Raw genomic sequence first — 17,317 nt, forward strand, 5'->3', positions numbered from 1 at the left:
ATGGCCTAAGGGGAATAACTTAGTCGTATGACAATTTTAAATATCATAAAAAAACATTTATCCTTCGATTTATTATTTTATTCTAGCAAGTCCCCGCGGACAGGATTTAAAGTAGGCAGGTACTTTGGTTACGAATATAATATACAATATTTTTAAACATTATACAACATGATTGGATGTTTGTATTCACATCGAAATCCCAATAGAAACAAATCACACGTGTGGAGTTATATAATTTGGGTTTAAGTTATATATATTACCCATATTGTAACATACATAGTGTACCTGCTGACACCTCCCTTAAATCTCAACCACGTGTTTTAATAGCGATAAGGTTTGCAGTCTTATAGTGCGCTATTCGTAAGTTAATATTTTATAACAGTTACTCTCGCAGAAAAGGTTAATAATACTCATACTCACAAGAGTAAACTGCTGACCCGGATTACGGACGGTATTTTCGGCGAAAACAAAAACTAGTGGCGCCGACGTTTTGTGTATAGGTACAAAGATGAATAGTGGCATAGATGTGCGTGAGTACAACAGAGACGATCCATTCGCAAGTAACAATACGGTGATATCATGTTTCAAAACTTAAAATGCTAGTAAGCTTGAACAAAATAAAAGGTTTTATTTTTTAAATCACACAAACTAAGAAGTCAAATATTTTGAAATAAATTCAACGTTAAGTTTAATTCGTTAAAAATACCTTTAATACCTAATAAGTATGTAATTAGTATAAATAGATAGGTATTACATTCTGCGCAGGCAAAAATAGATGAAATAATTTTTTGTTTTTCCCAACTAATTTTATAATAAAAATTTGAATAATACATGTAAATATGCACTTGCAATGTTTAAATTCCTTAAAAATGCTAATTAGGTATGTAAAAGTTTCATTATTGAATTACCTATATATATATATAGTACAAGAACAGTGGTGGCGCCAGACTTTTTTTTCTAAGGGGAAATTTTTGTTATGGTAACTGGAAGGGATGCAATGATATTTCAGTAGGTATTATAGTTATCCATCCCTTTAATTTTAATATATATTTTTTTTTCTCATACAACTAAACATAACATTATAAATTTAAATAAAATAAAATTAAATAGAATTACTTTTTAAATTTCTTGATTATTTTCCACGGTTTAAGATAGTAAAAAAATAAAACCCTAATAGATTTTAAATATAAATATACTTGGATGTATAAAACATAATGTAAATTTATATGGGGATTATCGACTTGGAAACTACTAAGACAATAATAGGCATCAAATTTTGTACTCTTTATAGTTTTCCAGCCCTTAAATTATAGGTTGCCATAGAAAAATTAAATATTTTTTAGAACTACCATTAGTAACCGAAATAAAAGATTTATATAATCTATATATTTAGATCGATTAATGTATGTTTACTGCTTATATACTCAAAAATACTAAATTATGTTGGAGAAAATTAAAAACTATTCTTAGAAATATTAGAAAAATTTTGAATCTAAACAACGTTCGAAAATAAATCAACAGTATTTTACCCAAATCACGGGTGGATTAACCATCTCGGTAGAATTAGATTATAAAGCAAGGTATACACCGACGTCAATTTGCTGGTGAATCAAGATAGGTATATACGCTAAAACCGAGTACATCTACCTATATAGCACAGTATTTTATGTTTGTTTATTCTTTTACGGGAAAAGTCGGGTTATAAAACTAGTATATTATATCCATAAACGACAGTATTATAAACATTAAATTTCAATATGTGAGCCATGTGAGGTATATACCTATATTTATATATATCACATAGGTAAGACAAAACATAATATTTAAGAGGGTTATTCGGCACCTTGATTCCAGTTTATTGATTTACTGTGTTGTACTGGATAAAAAAAAGAAATCCTAGCCATTATACCACCAAAAAGAAAAAACGTAGATACTTAACAATAAACTAAAAACATTTTTTTATACATAGACAATAATTTTAATTTTAATCATTGCATGGAACAACCATAGTTAAAGATTCCTGCTGGTGTTGTAGCAGACGTATAACAAATATTAATTTAAGACGCGACTTTTAGACGACAGAACGGTATACACAGGAAGTTTCGACGACGCACTTAATATTATAGGTAAAAAATGAGAGCAGTACACAACAGTACGTACAAAATAAAATAATAAGTTTTATAATTTTCTAATGATGTACCACGTATACTACGCGTAGTAGGTGGAAAGAAGTCTAAAGACTAATGTATATATTTTTATTATAAGTTATAATATAGCACACAAACTGTACTACCACTATTTTTATTTACACAATAATAATATAATACATATTTGTAGTAATTCCTATAAGAACGGAGGCGGGCGAACCGTCAGCTAACGCAGCAGATTAGATAACGCGAGGCGGCGTGTTTGTGTAACACATTTCTGGCTGCTGCTGTTGCTGCTGCAGCAGAAGCACGTGTATAACATGATATTATACGCAGTATAACGTTATAATATGGTGTATATTATGTTAATAAATAAAATATTTTATTTTGTAATGTTACGCACATGCGTATGATACGATACATCACATAATGTCGGCGATCTAAAGGTTATCGGTTTTTAGAACTCTGGACGATAAGACCAAGCGAGCACGCTTAAAATAATATGGTACGTTCAATACTCCGGAGCTAAAAATCTGGGGGTCACTGACAACGACCTGTCGCAACAATTTCATAGAAACTACTTTCAATTATAATTTTTATTCAAACGGTTTAGCGTTTAAAATCAATCTTGCTACAAAATATTTAAAAACTGAAGTTACATACAAAACAAAATATAATACAATAACCATAGAAATGTATAAAAGACCATCACCGCAACAAATATTGTGTTATACTTAACCATGTGCGAAGTTTATAAATTGTCTACCTAGTTTATTCAGAGAGAATTTCGTTTCAACAACTGTTGGAGATGCTTTGTAAGAATTACAGCGTTTCTTAATAGATATAAAGAAATTAGGTAAATAAGTAAATGGCATACTTTTTATTTTTCTCGATATTCGGTCGAAAACAAAAATCTTATAAACCGATAGGTACAGCTGCAATTAAATCAAAAAATCAGCATTGTTACCATGGCTAAAGCACTTTTCGCAACCCTACAAAAACTGGACAAACAGTCTCACAGTCTCTACTTATATATAAAAACTGTATGTACGTTTCGTGAGACTTTCCTTCATATTATATTTTAAAACACATAGAACGGAAGAAAATAAAATCCAATAAAGGCATATTATTATCACCGGCTTATATCGCAGTTGTTATGAAAATTGCCTACATTTATAAATTGAATACAATACCTCAACTACATGCGCGAATGGTGGTGACGGCGGCGGCGGCGGCGCTATTGTAATTTTTGTTTTAATTAGATTATAATAATAATTATGTCCCGTCCAAATGTGTTCACAACTGTGTTTACTGCATGCATACGTCTACAGTTAATAACGCACGAACGACTGTTAACGAACTCGCGGCCGTGGATATACTCCTCGCGCACCGAACGGACTGTTAGTATAGGTACCGCCACCACTACCACTACTGCTGCTGCTGCTGCTGCTGCTGCTGTTGCTGTTGCTACTACGGTTGTGTTATAATTTTTATGTCTATACCACATTAAACAGTACTATATAATAATATCATGTAGGTACCTATATAAATTGATAAACATTGCAGCACACTGACTACGCGGCGTGCGTGCATTGAAATGTGTTTTGCAAGCTGCGACGTTCGCTGCAAAACCGTTTTCGAAGGACGTGTCAACGTGACAACCGTACATATAAGTAGATACTATTAATACAATAATGTATATATAAACCATTTAAATATTTATAAAATATCAAAACTTATTTTAACTCAAAAATAAACAATTTATTCTTTGTCCGTTTGTCATGATCGAATTCCAAGAAGGCAAAGTCTTGTAAGTTGTAAGAGTATTATTCGCTAGGTTAGGTTCACTTATAGATTGTGTGTTGTTATTTTTTATGCCTGAAGACACTTTTTGTAGTAGAAAAAAATATACTCTGATCTTCAAATTCTAGGAAAATTTCTGATAGCAAATCGAATCTAGTTTGGGGGCTGTCCAAAAAATAGAAATTTCCTAGTATTTTTCAAAATAATTGATAAAACAGTAATTTAAGTTCTATCACAAACATAGTATTTTCATTTTTCCTACTAAGGACGACAGTAAGATGATATACGTATATGGTATTAACAGCATAAAAATACATTTTTTTATAGGATTTTTATAGACATTTGAAGTTCAAATGCTTATGGCATATATACATTATACATTTTTAGTTTATTTTATAAACTGAAATATTTATGTTATATGTTTTAAAAAGTTATATTGACAGGGGTTACTCAAAATGTTCATCATTATGTTTATTATTCATCACACATGATTCAATTTTCAAAATATAGACCGTCACTGCACATAATTATTTTCCTTAATTATAGCACAGTAATATCTACTCGATACCTCCAGCATACTATGTATACAAAAAAGAGACTATCCGATTTTTACTTTAAGTTATTGTTCATATCTATGTATTTGCTAACGAAAACGCCCTTTCGGGATTAAGTCAGACATTGTCCTGATCCGTAGTTCCGCTTATAATAGTGACGCTATATGAAAAATATCTACCGTCCAGTCAACTCCATGACTCACCTCCGTCTAAAATTGAAAAAAACTAACGAGAGAGGATTTCGTATTGCTATTATTATTTTTATTATACGGGTGTATAGTTTTGTATTTCTTTTCGCCACATCGGCTATATAAAATATATATACCTATATTTATATGACACAAGTCCGCGGTGTATAAACGACAGTTTCCGCTCCGTTGAGGCAGCGAAATATAATCTAAATTTTATCGAGCCGTATATATACGAGTATATAACAATATACTATATACTATAATGCACAGCCCCGTCGCCGAACCCCGCGACCCACCAATGCCGACATTCTTTGGCACCACGGGGCCACCACGGAAAATCTCTGAAGAGGATGGCTGGGGAATGTCTAAATTACCTATATAGTATCGACCAACTGAAAACGCGTGTACGTCATATCTGGGCTTGCTATATATAATATTGAACTGCGACGAGCAACAAACTGACATATATATAATATATATTATATTGTTTTAATATCAAACTTTTGATTTCTATCAAAACTTATGAAAAAATTGCATTTTTGTATTCAACGTTGCAGAAAGTGTTATAGAAAATATAATTGTGATTACTATTTGCGAATATTACAATAGTTGAAATGCAATGTTAAAGTTTATAAGTTACCAGTTCTTATAGAAGTTAAAAGTAATGCTATGATGAATATGTACATAAATTCAATAAAACTTAAATATCTTTTTTATTAAAACACTATTAATCGATATCTACAAAAACAAAATCGAATAAAGTAGTACAACTCCAAACAAAATTAATAAAAAAAAGCTCTAAAAAATAGCACACACTCAGTCAAACAGCCAGTCTCAAGACGAGGCCTCATATGGCAATATAGTTTCTAAGTGAGATAAATAGTCGATCTCCCAATATATAAATTACGTATGACACTGGGTATGTTGGACAACTTACTACTCAGTAAATAACCGTGTCTCTGTTCCGGTCAATATATACAATAAATATACATAAAAAAACAAATGTTTATTAAAAAAAAATAATGTTTATATTGATTTGTCTTACGTAAAAGAGTGTAGTTCATTATTATTTATAAATGGGCATTATATTAATGCCCATCAAAATCTACAACAAGCTCAATTTATTATTAGTTTTTAAAGCTTGTACTAAAGTCCGTATATTCACGACACTCCTTAAATTGTAATAAAGTTTCTCTAGCAGGAAAAAGTAACAATATTGAAGAAATCGACTAGTTATAAGTTTATACCATACCAACTCTATGTTTTTTTTTCATCACATAATAAGGAGAAATCATTTGAAGTGAAATTTTTATATTTATAAATTGAAAACTATACTTTAAACTTTATATCGATACTACCTACACTGCCACTACTAGAGAGTATGATATATACATATACATAACTCTGGGGTCTGTCAAACGGCCGTGTGAAAGAATAATAATAAGATGACTGCATGACGATGACGTGTGTACAAGTACAACAGCGATACATAATATAGGCAATTGGAAGGAATGTTTTCGATGGTAATATACACATATTATATACAATGAGAAACACACGACGGCAGTCGAACACGACACCAACTGGCGATGTTAAATGCGCGCAACATGCAATTTTAGCGGCAGAACGCGCACGCCAATGATGACCGTATGTCGAACACGCACAATAAAGAAACCTATAAATCGGTATAAATACATATATATCGGTAATAATAAAAATATTTAAGGTAAATCTAGAATTTAACGGATAAAATAAATATTAAAAATAATATATATTTTCCTTAACATATAATACCGTACAACTATACGCGGCCGGGTGACAACATTTATAATGTAAAATAATATTTGGACGATATATGATAATAATATGTACTTTAATAAAATACGAATGGCGAATATCGACTATTGTAGAATACATACGAGTATAGTATACCTACACCTGAAATATTGGTACTTGATATTTTTTTTTTACTAAATTCCCGATAAACTTCCTAAATAGAAAATCACTTAGGTATATATTAAATAGGAGTAAAATATATAGCATAGGTATTGTACACAATATAATATAACATACACACGTAAATGCGTAATTATGCCTAATGTCCTTCACAAATCAAATATAATAATGGCATGAGTATTTGAAGCATGATCTATCGTCCACTCTCAGATTTGGTATTATATGTGACCTGCTAATTTTAATCTTATCATCGGTCTTGAATAGCTTGTTAGTTAATGTTGGGGTTGTAAGACCATAGTGTCGTAAGGTTAATCAAGCGTAATATATATAACAATACAATCACGTATTCACGTGGACAACAGTAAATATTCTAAGTTTTATTACTTCCAAAACTGGAGTCACATTACAGCTAATAAGTAATAAAGGGGTATTTTAAAATATTTTAATGTTATGAAAAATAAAAAAGTACTAATTTGTTATTGTTAAAAATTATTTTAAAAGGATATAACACCTATATTTGTTATCTCCGTCTTGCTGACGTACGGTCATAGCAAATTTATGTTTAGCAATTCCAGTTTGGTATGTTGTACACTTTAATCATGTAAAGTAAAGAATTACTATTAACAAACATAGAGAACATTATCTATACTTTCTCATTGTTTTTTTTTTATGATATTTAGGTACATTTTAAAATGAACTATGATATTTTTTAAATTTAAATATTTCACATATTCTTAAAATAGTAACCTGCTTAAAAGTTAAAATATTGTAAAAAAACATGATTAAGATTATGTTCTACCTCTAGATCAATCTTTATGGGTTGTTAATAGATTAATTCACTTTATTATTAAAGTTACTATCCAAAATTTGAACTGCTTAATAGTTAATAATTTAAAACAAAGTCAACCCTAACTTAACCTAAGACGCTTAAGAAAAAAAATTGAAATAATGAATTAAATCGTATTAAATGAATATTAATAATAAATATTAATATTTAAAATATAATTGATCAAATAAAAAATGTGTACGGTTGTACGGACGTATTATATAATTATAGAGAAAACTATTTTGGTATGTGAACAAATATTATGTTAACTGAGAAAAACTTTTACTTATACCTGCAAAAATGGTATTCTTTGTAACTGATAACTGTTAATGCATATTATACACTCATACTACGCTCCAGTTAATAATCAAAAGAAATGTAAAGCATCCGAAAAGTTATTTAGTTATCTTCTCAATTCTATTATATTAGTTCGATATACTTATATAATCTTTATTTTATTTCATATTACTAAAGGAAAACTATAAGGTCTTTATAAAAGTAATTAACTTTATAGCTAAGACGTATAGATAATTAACAGAATTTGTTAGCTAAAGAACTTGTTAATAAAGTCTATGGTAGATACCTTGTATTAACATTTTGTCTGAATAAGTTGTTAATAATATGTATACCTAATAAAAACATTGTTTTTCAGAGATATTCTTTACGCCAGATTTACAATCCACCTGATAATAAAATGTACATATATTATATAGTTAACTATATTAACTAATACTGTATAAATTAAAATATATATTATACATTCAATTTTAATTCACTAGATACAGTGTAGAAATGTGTTTTAATAATACAAATTGCCAATTTACAGAATGGATCATGTATATAACACGTGATACTCAAAAACATAAATTTTGAATCTGCAATGACCTACCTAGTAGTTTATTAGTTATCTTCGTACCTATATGGCTATATATACACAGGGGTCGATATCGTTATTAGCAAAGTGACTAGGTAAAAAACTACGAGGACAAAATCATTTTCGACACGTTAACAGTAATATTTTATAAATAAGCAACCGGCACTTTCCCAATTATCTAATATTAAAGCATTAAATTATTTCCTAACACATAATATGGCACATAATTAATAGATGTACTACGTACCTCGGTGCCGTCGACCGCTGAACCAGGAGCGTCGGATGCGCCTACCCGATATCGGCGGCGGTTGGTGCCGTTTGAGGGGAATACGCCGCCAACCGGGGGCACGTGGTGGTTCGTCTCGTGCACCGTGAGACTCTGCTTGATATCGGCCGAGAACGAACAGTGCGAGCACTTGTACGTGCCCGGTGCTATGGAACTGTGGTTGCGGTTGTGCCGGTCCAGGTTCCACTTGTACGGCGTCCGGAAGTCGCAGTCTTCGCACTTGATCATCGGCATAGTGTGATACTTTACGTGCTTGGTGTACCGAGCCCGCATGTGCGTCACGTAGTTGCACTTCATGCAGCGGAAGAATTTCTTCTTCAGATGCGCCGACTTCTCGTGTCTGTTAACCAACGTCCGGCTGTGGCTGCCGAACGGGCATACGGAACACCGGATAAGTGTCACGGGATGCTTGTCCTGTTTGTACGACTTTTTCTGATGCTGAGATGGGGGTGGTGGCACCGGGGATAGTTGTGTCGACGGGACTGTTTGCAGCAACGAGACTGCGGGCACGTTATCGTCTGCGTCTGCCGAACCGTCATTGCTGAAATCCGCCTCATCTTCCGGCTCATCATCTTCCTCCTCGTCATCTTGTTCTTCTTCTTCTCCGTCGGCATCTTCTTCGTCCGGCTCGTCTTCATCGTTCTCAGCTTCGGCTTCAACTTCGTGCTCGCCATCTTCTTCGACTTCTTCTTTGGCACCAACAGTGTGTTCTTCGGTACTAGATTCATCCTCGATACTGGTCACCACTTCAGTCTCCTCGTCGACATCTACGTCTTCCACGATCACCAGCTTGGCGAGATGCTGGTCCGTAAACTTTTCGAAACGTTGCACACGGATTCGGACAGGTGGCACCAGGAGCTGTCTACCGCTTTCATCGACTTCGCGGTTATTTTTGCCTCGTTTATTCGTCACGTGTACCATTTGCACATGTCTTTGTAGCTTCTGGCTGTGCTTAGACGCGTACAGACAGTGAGAACACTCGTACACCTTGAGTCGTTCGGCGTGTACGTTCTTTTGATGGTGTAGAAAGCTGCGCGGGTTTTGGGTGTAGTACGGGCACTTGGCGCATGCGTAGTTCCGCTTGACCTTACACTGGGGCAGCGGGAGTTTTGAGTCCGAAGACGTCGACGTGGATGAAGACGACTGCAAATGATATTTTGGCTTCGGCCCGGGCTTTTTGTGGTGCAGGTCACCCGAAGAACTGGCTGACGGATCCGGCGAGGCCGTCTTCGCCATTTTAGGATACCTGCGAATCAAAAGAAAAAACCGTCATATCAATGTATAAATAATATTAACGGAATCTGTTTAAGTATTAAATTTAAGACTTAACAGTTGTTGTAAACGTCATCATACTATTTATATAATAAATTGTAGTCATCGCGCGTACAAATTTATCCACCTAATGCCGTTGGATTTTACAACGCGCACCTGCAGGTCGCCGAATACGACTTTAGCCAAATAGAGCCAGATGCGGTTATTCTTATAATAAGAGACACGAAAATGTTCGACAGCCTCTACACAGTCTACACATCATATACTGCAAGACATATTAATATAAAATTATTGTCGTTCGAACGCGTTGTTTTAAGTATAAATATCAATATGTATTCCGGCGCTATTCGGAAAACATGAAACGAAATTGTATACATAATACGACGTGCCGCCGGCAGAAGCTGTGCGCCGCGGTGCGTTCTATAAATAACACGGCGAAGAAGACTGCCCGCTGTTGCTGTTGGTGTAACGCCGTTCGCGAAAGTCCCCCGACAACAGCGAGGCAAATATCGATGTCAAGGAGGCGCGGCTAAGCGCGAAACCTTGGCGTATATACTGCAGCACCAGTAGTACAAGTAATGTATATGATGTACGGCCAACTATATATGTAATATACATGTTCCTATGTAGGACATATTATTATTATTATAACCGCGTCATACCATACGAGTGCGTTTCCGACAGAAATATATCGATGAATCTAGCGTTGATAGAGGCGAGCGAGACGATGCGATGACGATCGATGACGAAAACTCTAGCGGTTATTATTATATCGTGTCCTGCAACTGTGCGGCGTTGCACACGTAACCTTGGTGATCCGTTTATTTTATACTGTATATATAGGGTGAGATAGTAAGGTATTTACTAGCTGTTGAGGTGGGAATCCGAGCCGATATCGATTATTATCGGTAGGTACATTCCTGACGCTTTTTGAAACCATCATGATTGTAATTGTATTTCGGTATACCTAATGTTTGTATTTGTACGTGAACGTAACTACGAGGTATAACCGGTTAAATCGATAGTAAGTATAATAGTACGTAAAGAGTCTGCGGGTGGGACACGCGCTCGGCAACGTTTTGTCGTCCGAAAGTCATCTAGGTACATCGCGGCATATACATTAAATTACATACATTTTTGCATCGTCGTATAAATTTTTTTCCGGGAAAAGTTGTTTTCACAGGAACATGATTTTCTTATACGTCAGTTTTTCGAATCACGGTGTAACATTTGTTCAAGTGTGTATTGAAAACACTGGCTATGTAGCGCGTGCGCAAGAATTAAGTCGATATATAATATTATTGACGTCTTTGCAATAGTGTAAGTAAAATAAATATAGTGTAAAGCGCATCATAAGCTCATCAAATAGAGTAGAAAAAATTTAATTAAACAAAGGTACAACTAGACTCAAAATGTTGAAGAGGCGAGAATTTCGTCCTTGCAGAGCCGCAGATGCACTATTTTAAACGAATAGACAAATATCACAATAAATTACCAATGTGACTACAATATAGATATGACTTAAACTAAAATATTTAAGTATAAACATTTAGCAACTAATTATTTCGTATTTATACCCATAATATCACTAAATATTAATCGCTCCTGGTACCTCAGTGGTTCGTTGATTCAGCCAGGACTTTATCTAGACACTTGATTGTAAGTGTGTTTAGTTATATAAAACTGGATTTTCACTACATCTTACGTAGAATTGAATACATTTAATAACATGTATATAGGTAACGTGTTATCAACATTTTTTACTAACATACGGAACACGGCAAGCCACGGTGTATTGGAAACCTAAGACTTAAGCTTATAAGATAAAAATCTATGTACAAGTTAGGTATTGTATGTTGTTACCACCGATTATATGGTGTAGAAATGAGGTGATTTTTTTTTTTTTAATGTAGAAAAGTTGAAAGTTGAAAGTAAATTTATTATAAACGCATGAACACGCGCAGCCACATTTTTTTTTATAAAAATAACAAGTATTAATAATAGGTATTGCATTTTAAGTACTACATATTAAAACAATAAGCATTTATTATTGATCTGAGAAAATACCTAAGCATAAATATAATAAGTATATTGATCTTCGTTAATTCGTGTATGAGTAACGAGATGAGTTATGAGTGTCTACGATTCAAGTCTTAAAACCAATATTGTAACGTATTGAATATTTATTAGTATTATTATATACTAAAAGCAAATTGTTTAATCATTTTGGATTTTGGGCGAAAAACTAATTTTTTTTTTTTGTACAGTCGTATTTTACACTAGCTTTGCAATCTTGTGGTTCATCTGCTTTCTAATCTTTAATGGACTTGATAGCGCCATTCCAGTAGTTCGAATATTATACATTAATATATTATTAGTTTTAATGAAAACACTGAAAACAGTATTTCCTACACCTATCGCTCAACGTACTGGCCACAACCGAGATATGGAAAATGAGAAAATTTGTCACTTGGGGGAGGGGGGAGGGTCCTCATCGAGCGATATCCAAACATGGTAGGATACTATCAAAATATATACAAATGTATCGATGTATGAGTAACCTACGACGTTTTTCTCGGATGGTGCGTGGGACCGCGATTTCGGGAAGAAGTCTCGTCCAACGAGTCCCGGCGAGCGCTTACGTCCGAAAGTTAACCGCACGTGGCGCGTCGCGTTTGCAGCAGCATCGGAGAAAGTTAAACGCGAGCGCATAAACGAAAACAAAAATCGCCGTCGCGGTCCCGTTGCGCTGCACATACAATTGTTACAATATAATATGTGAGTTATTAGTCGTCATCTGCTGCAGCTCATCTACGTAGATGCCTACAGACTGCGCTCGTGTGATGATTATATAAATTACGGTCGGACACCGTTCGCAAGACTGACGGGACGGCGAAGGTTTCTGCGTTAATATAATTATACGAGACAATCGTGCGCGCAGCACGAAGAACGACGACGGACGTCGTCGCATACGGTAGTTTCGACGTGGAAAAAAAGAGAAAAGCGATATGCGTCGGCGTTAAAACAACCGATGACCGTTTAGAAAAACGTAAACGTCCGAATTTGTCGTGTGGTAACAACACAACGGTGACAACATATAATGCGTATGATATTATACTAAACCGACGGCATGAATATCCTTATAATACTGCTGCAGCAGCTGTTTCGCAATACTATACAATAGCTTTAAAGAGTACGTGAATATTACATGTGTGTGTGTGTGTGTGTGGACGACCAGTGCCGGCGGCTAAGGTATTTTTTTAAGCGTACCTATATGTGCTTTTCGAAACGAGCAATTCTGCGGCGAGCACGTCGTACACGCGAGACTGGACGACGTCGACTTTCTCTCGCCGAAAAAAAAAACAATGTGCGCGTGTAAAAAAAGCGGCGGTCGAGGATGGTCAGATGATGACGGATGATCATCGACACTCGGTGACGAAACAACGCGCATCGTTTGCGCCGGCGATATCGATCCACATTGCGTATCGTCGGTACATAAAATAATTATTAACAATATTACAATTATATATTATATTTTACAGAGTATATCACGTGCACTTAAAATAACCAGTAGTCGTAGTGGTCGCGGAGGCGGCGGTAATGGTAAAGCAGTGGTATTCGGCACATACTCTTGTAAATAAAAACAGACGACACATACACTGCGGCTATTATTGGTTGCATTTAAATATACATAAAATAACAAGTCAAGGTCCGAGTACAACGCATTATTATATTTTATTAAACGAGCCGAAAATACTTTTAATTCAATAAAATCAAGTAGGTACGCACCGTATAATAATATTTATAGAGCTAAGCCCCCAACCGCCCCGGTATAACTGCAGCATAGTACATTATTATTATTATACATATACGACATACGTATACAAGTACGCCTTCATATTATTACTATTATTATTATTATTATTATATACAACAACAGTATATTTTATGAAATCAACCATGAGCCTCTTTCCCCTTTTCCTTTTCCTCTCCCGCGCACAACCCGTTCGCCGAGTCCAATTTATTTCGTTACGATCGTCGGAGGAACCCCTCGCTATTTTAAACATCATACAGTCGCGTCCTCATAAGATTAATAAAAAAAAGAGCAGAGCTGCGCACGGTCCGTTTTATGTAACGTCGGGGACGACGAACGTATATTATACACATTCGATGATAACGATATTAGATAGTCAAACACTGTTAACACACACACACACACACACGTCGACGTGCGGAGACATAATAATAATGTAATATAATATACGATTATTAAACAGAAAAATATATGTCGAGCGGCGTGCACAGAGATAGTGCGTAGTAATAAGTAGTAGCTAGAGACGTGTATTGTGTATAGTATAATGTATACACATACACAAACTATCGTTGTAAAATAAAATTACCGCCAACGTTCGTACTGCACACACGTGTGAGCTAATAAAACGATGTCGTTATGTCGTTTTATTTACACACACACACACACACATAATATATTATATACTCATACCCACCGTATACGTCAAATAAATAATAATAATATAATAATTATACGGTACGTAAACGTTACCAGCTCCGCCACATCATCTCTACACACGCGCGGGCGTAGGTATTACGCGTAATTGATTTAGACGGTGGTATCGCCGCACGAGTGTTGTAACCGTATACGCGGTTACGGTTTACGATATTTTCGAGTTATACTCAATATATGGTTTTATAATGATATCGAATAGGGTTTTAAAGTGCGACGTAATAACGTCAATATAATATACGTCGAGAGATTTAACGTCGCAACGATATATTAAGTACACGCGTGGTACGATCGCACGACGAGTCACGATCGGACGTCGTCGACGGTCCAGCGGCGTTGGCGCGAAAAAAGAGGACCGTGATGCGCGAGAAGTAATTAACCGTAATAACATATACGCATCGTCGTAAGTACTGGTCCGTGCAAGGAGAACCGGAAGAAGAACGCGCCGCGGCGGTGTCGTGATGAACGACGACGCACGTGGTATGCGAGAGAGGAAGGGGCGAGCGAACGGGTTTTCTGGACCGGGCGGAAACGGTCATCGGCGGCGGCGGCGGCGGCCACTAAACATATAGGTCTTTGACCTTGCCGACGACCACGACTGTGGTATACGCGGCTCAGGCCACAGCCGAAGACGCGGCCGACCGACGGACGGGACCGCGGCGATCGCGTAAAATCGGCCGACGACGAGGCTTTTCGCGCTATCGACGTCGCGACACGACGTGTCGAGTCGACGTGCCGGCCGGCGCTGTCCTCGTTCCACTTCGCGGAGCGCGCGAGCGAGAGCGACCGACGACGCGAGCGCGGCGCCGCCGCCACTTTCCGCCGGCCGACGCGCGCGAAATCTCGGCGGCGCGCGCGAACGTTTCGGTCTTTTCTCTCGGACAATATACGTCGTCGTCGTCGTTGGCCGTCATCGGTTTTCACGTGGGCAGTGCGGCGCAATCGTCCGACGGAGCAAATCGGACACGACGACGTGAGCGGACGGGGAAAAAAAAAAAAACCGGAGCGTCCGTGCGTACACGCGAGCCGCGGTCGCGCAGCGGTTTAGCGCGCTCGACCCTGAACGCGGCCGCGGCGCGCCGGGAATTATGGGCCGAGCGCGCCTTTTGTCTTGTCGTCGTCGTCCGGCGGGCGCGGTACCCCGCCACGTGTCACCGACGGCGGCGTCGCGAGTACGACGACGACGACGATAATATTATATTATATTATTATTTAGGTCACACGCGCGCACGCCGTAGTCGTCGTCGTTACGGGTTTGCAAACGCGTATTATGTACACGTCGTCGTTAAATATTTATGGGCAGCGGTGGCAGAGGTCTCGCGCGCGTTGTCGATCGTCGTCATGTGTACAGTCATCGTTCGGTCGTTTCAGTCTTCTTCGTCATCGCCATAATCGTCGTCGTCGTTATCGGCGGCGAGTCGACCTTGCAGCGCCAAGTCGCACAGCTGTCAAAAAAAGCTCAAACTATAGTGACGACGATGACGATGATGTCAGAGCTTTTTACTACCGCGATAAATCATCGTCGTCTTGTCCGGAGATGAGATTCTCCGGTGCACGAGACCCGGAGGAGTTCGACCGCCGCTGGTCATCGTGAGCGTATATTATATAGATAGTAAGTTTGGCAGAAGAAACGGTCGCCGAAGAAATTCTATTTATTATTATTATCATTACTGTTGTTACGAGGGAGGGGACTCGTCGAGATGAAATTCTTCTGTGAGGCCACCGAGTTTTATATTTTTCACGACGACGTTCACGCGGTTTACGCGACGATATTATAGGTAGAAGAAACGTGATATATGACATAAAACCGCAACGATCGATACTGCTTTATTAATATACGAGCGAAGCATACTTTGTTCGTATATATATTATACAGTCGACCATCGGTAACTCGAACTTTGATACTTCGAAATAAATCGTCATCCCGAGTGTAAAAAAAAATCTCACCATTACACTTAATTGGTTTTGATATCTCGAAATTGCAGTTAATATAACTTGAATGTTGTTTTTCCCCTTGAACTTCGTATTACACGAGCGCCTAGTAACGTCGGCTGTGTCGAAATATTATACTCGTATAACTATATAGTTTAACTTGCTCGCGATCGCGAAATACACGTTGAATCGTTGAAAGTTGTGGGCATAACGCGTTCAGAAATCAAACAGATGCAGAGAATATCTATAAACCACGTGCAGCACTGTAACATTAATATATTCGACGCGGCGACCCGGAGGGCATACGAGTGACACAGTATTGAAACAAATAAGCGAGACTACATTATTTCCTTCTGAAAATGAGCTAAGTGGTTTTTTCGAAGAAAATAAAATAAAAATAGAAAGGTACTTTCCATTTTCTTCACATTTTTTTTCGTACTAAAATCTACTTACTATTGAATAGTCATGTAAAATAAAATGATGATGGAACACATTAAACAAAAGTTATGTCATAGTCAGACTTTATATTACACTATGTATTAATTTTATAATGTATACATTTAATTATTTAGTTTGTATCATTATAATTTAAAAAATAACAGTGATTTATTTATTTGAAATTATTATAAAAAAAATTATATTTCAATAAATATTTTTATCGGTGATTTTTAATAATTGTTTCATAGAAATATTATGGAATAATATTCTTGGCCAGAATATGAAAACGATAGGTTGCTGTTCAAATCGATGAGAAAGTGGATGTTATTTTGATAGTGGATATTATGCGGATACGGGCATACGGTGCCCATCTCATTTTTGGAAGAAAATAGCTACGGTCGAAATCCTGCGACGGCGCGTTTTAGGTGTCGTTCCCCTCCCTGTCCCACACACCGCAGAACGCTCGGAAATAGACCGTCGTCTACCTGGCGATGGATATAACGGCGACGAGAG

The 17,317-nt window shown here is 36.5% G+C and overlaps 1 protein-coding gene across 4 annotated transcripts in view; it reads right to left on the reverse strand.

Moving 5' to 3' along the window:
* Window positions 1-17,317, reverse strand: part of LOC114127529 (uncharacterized) — a 70,796-nt gene that overhangs the window by 22,749 nt on the left and 30,730 nt on the right. For 3 of the 4 annotated variants that reach the window (XM_050208025.1, XM_050208023.1, XM_050208024.1), the window contains exon 2: window positions 8,599-9,883. In XM_050208025.1, the coding sequence (XP_050063982.1) occupies window positions 8,599-9,873 (1,275 nt within the window). In that variant the 5' untranslated portion in view covers window positions 9,874-9,883. Of the gene's footprint in view, window positions 1-3,340; window positions 3,520-8,598; window positions 9,884-17,317 lie in introns of those variants that run through there. The other variant, XM_050208027.1, reaches the window with a different exon arrangement.

This window comes from Aphis gossypii, chromosome X (genome assembly GCF_020184175.1).
Source record: "Aphis gossypii isolate Hap1 chromosome X, ASM2018417v2, whole genome shotgun sequence".
NCBI lineage: Eukaryota > Metazoa > Arthropoda > Insecta > Hemiptera > Aphididae > Aphis > Aphis gossypii.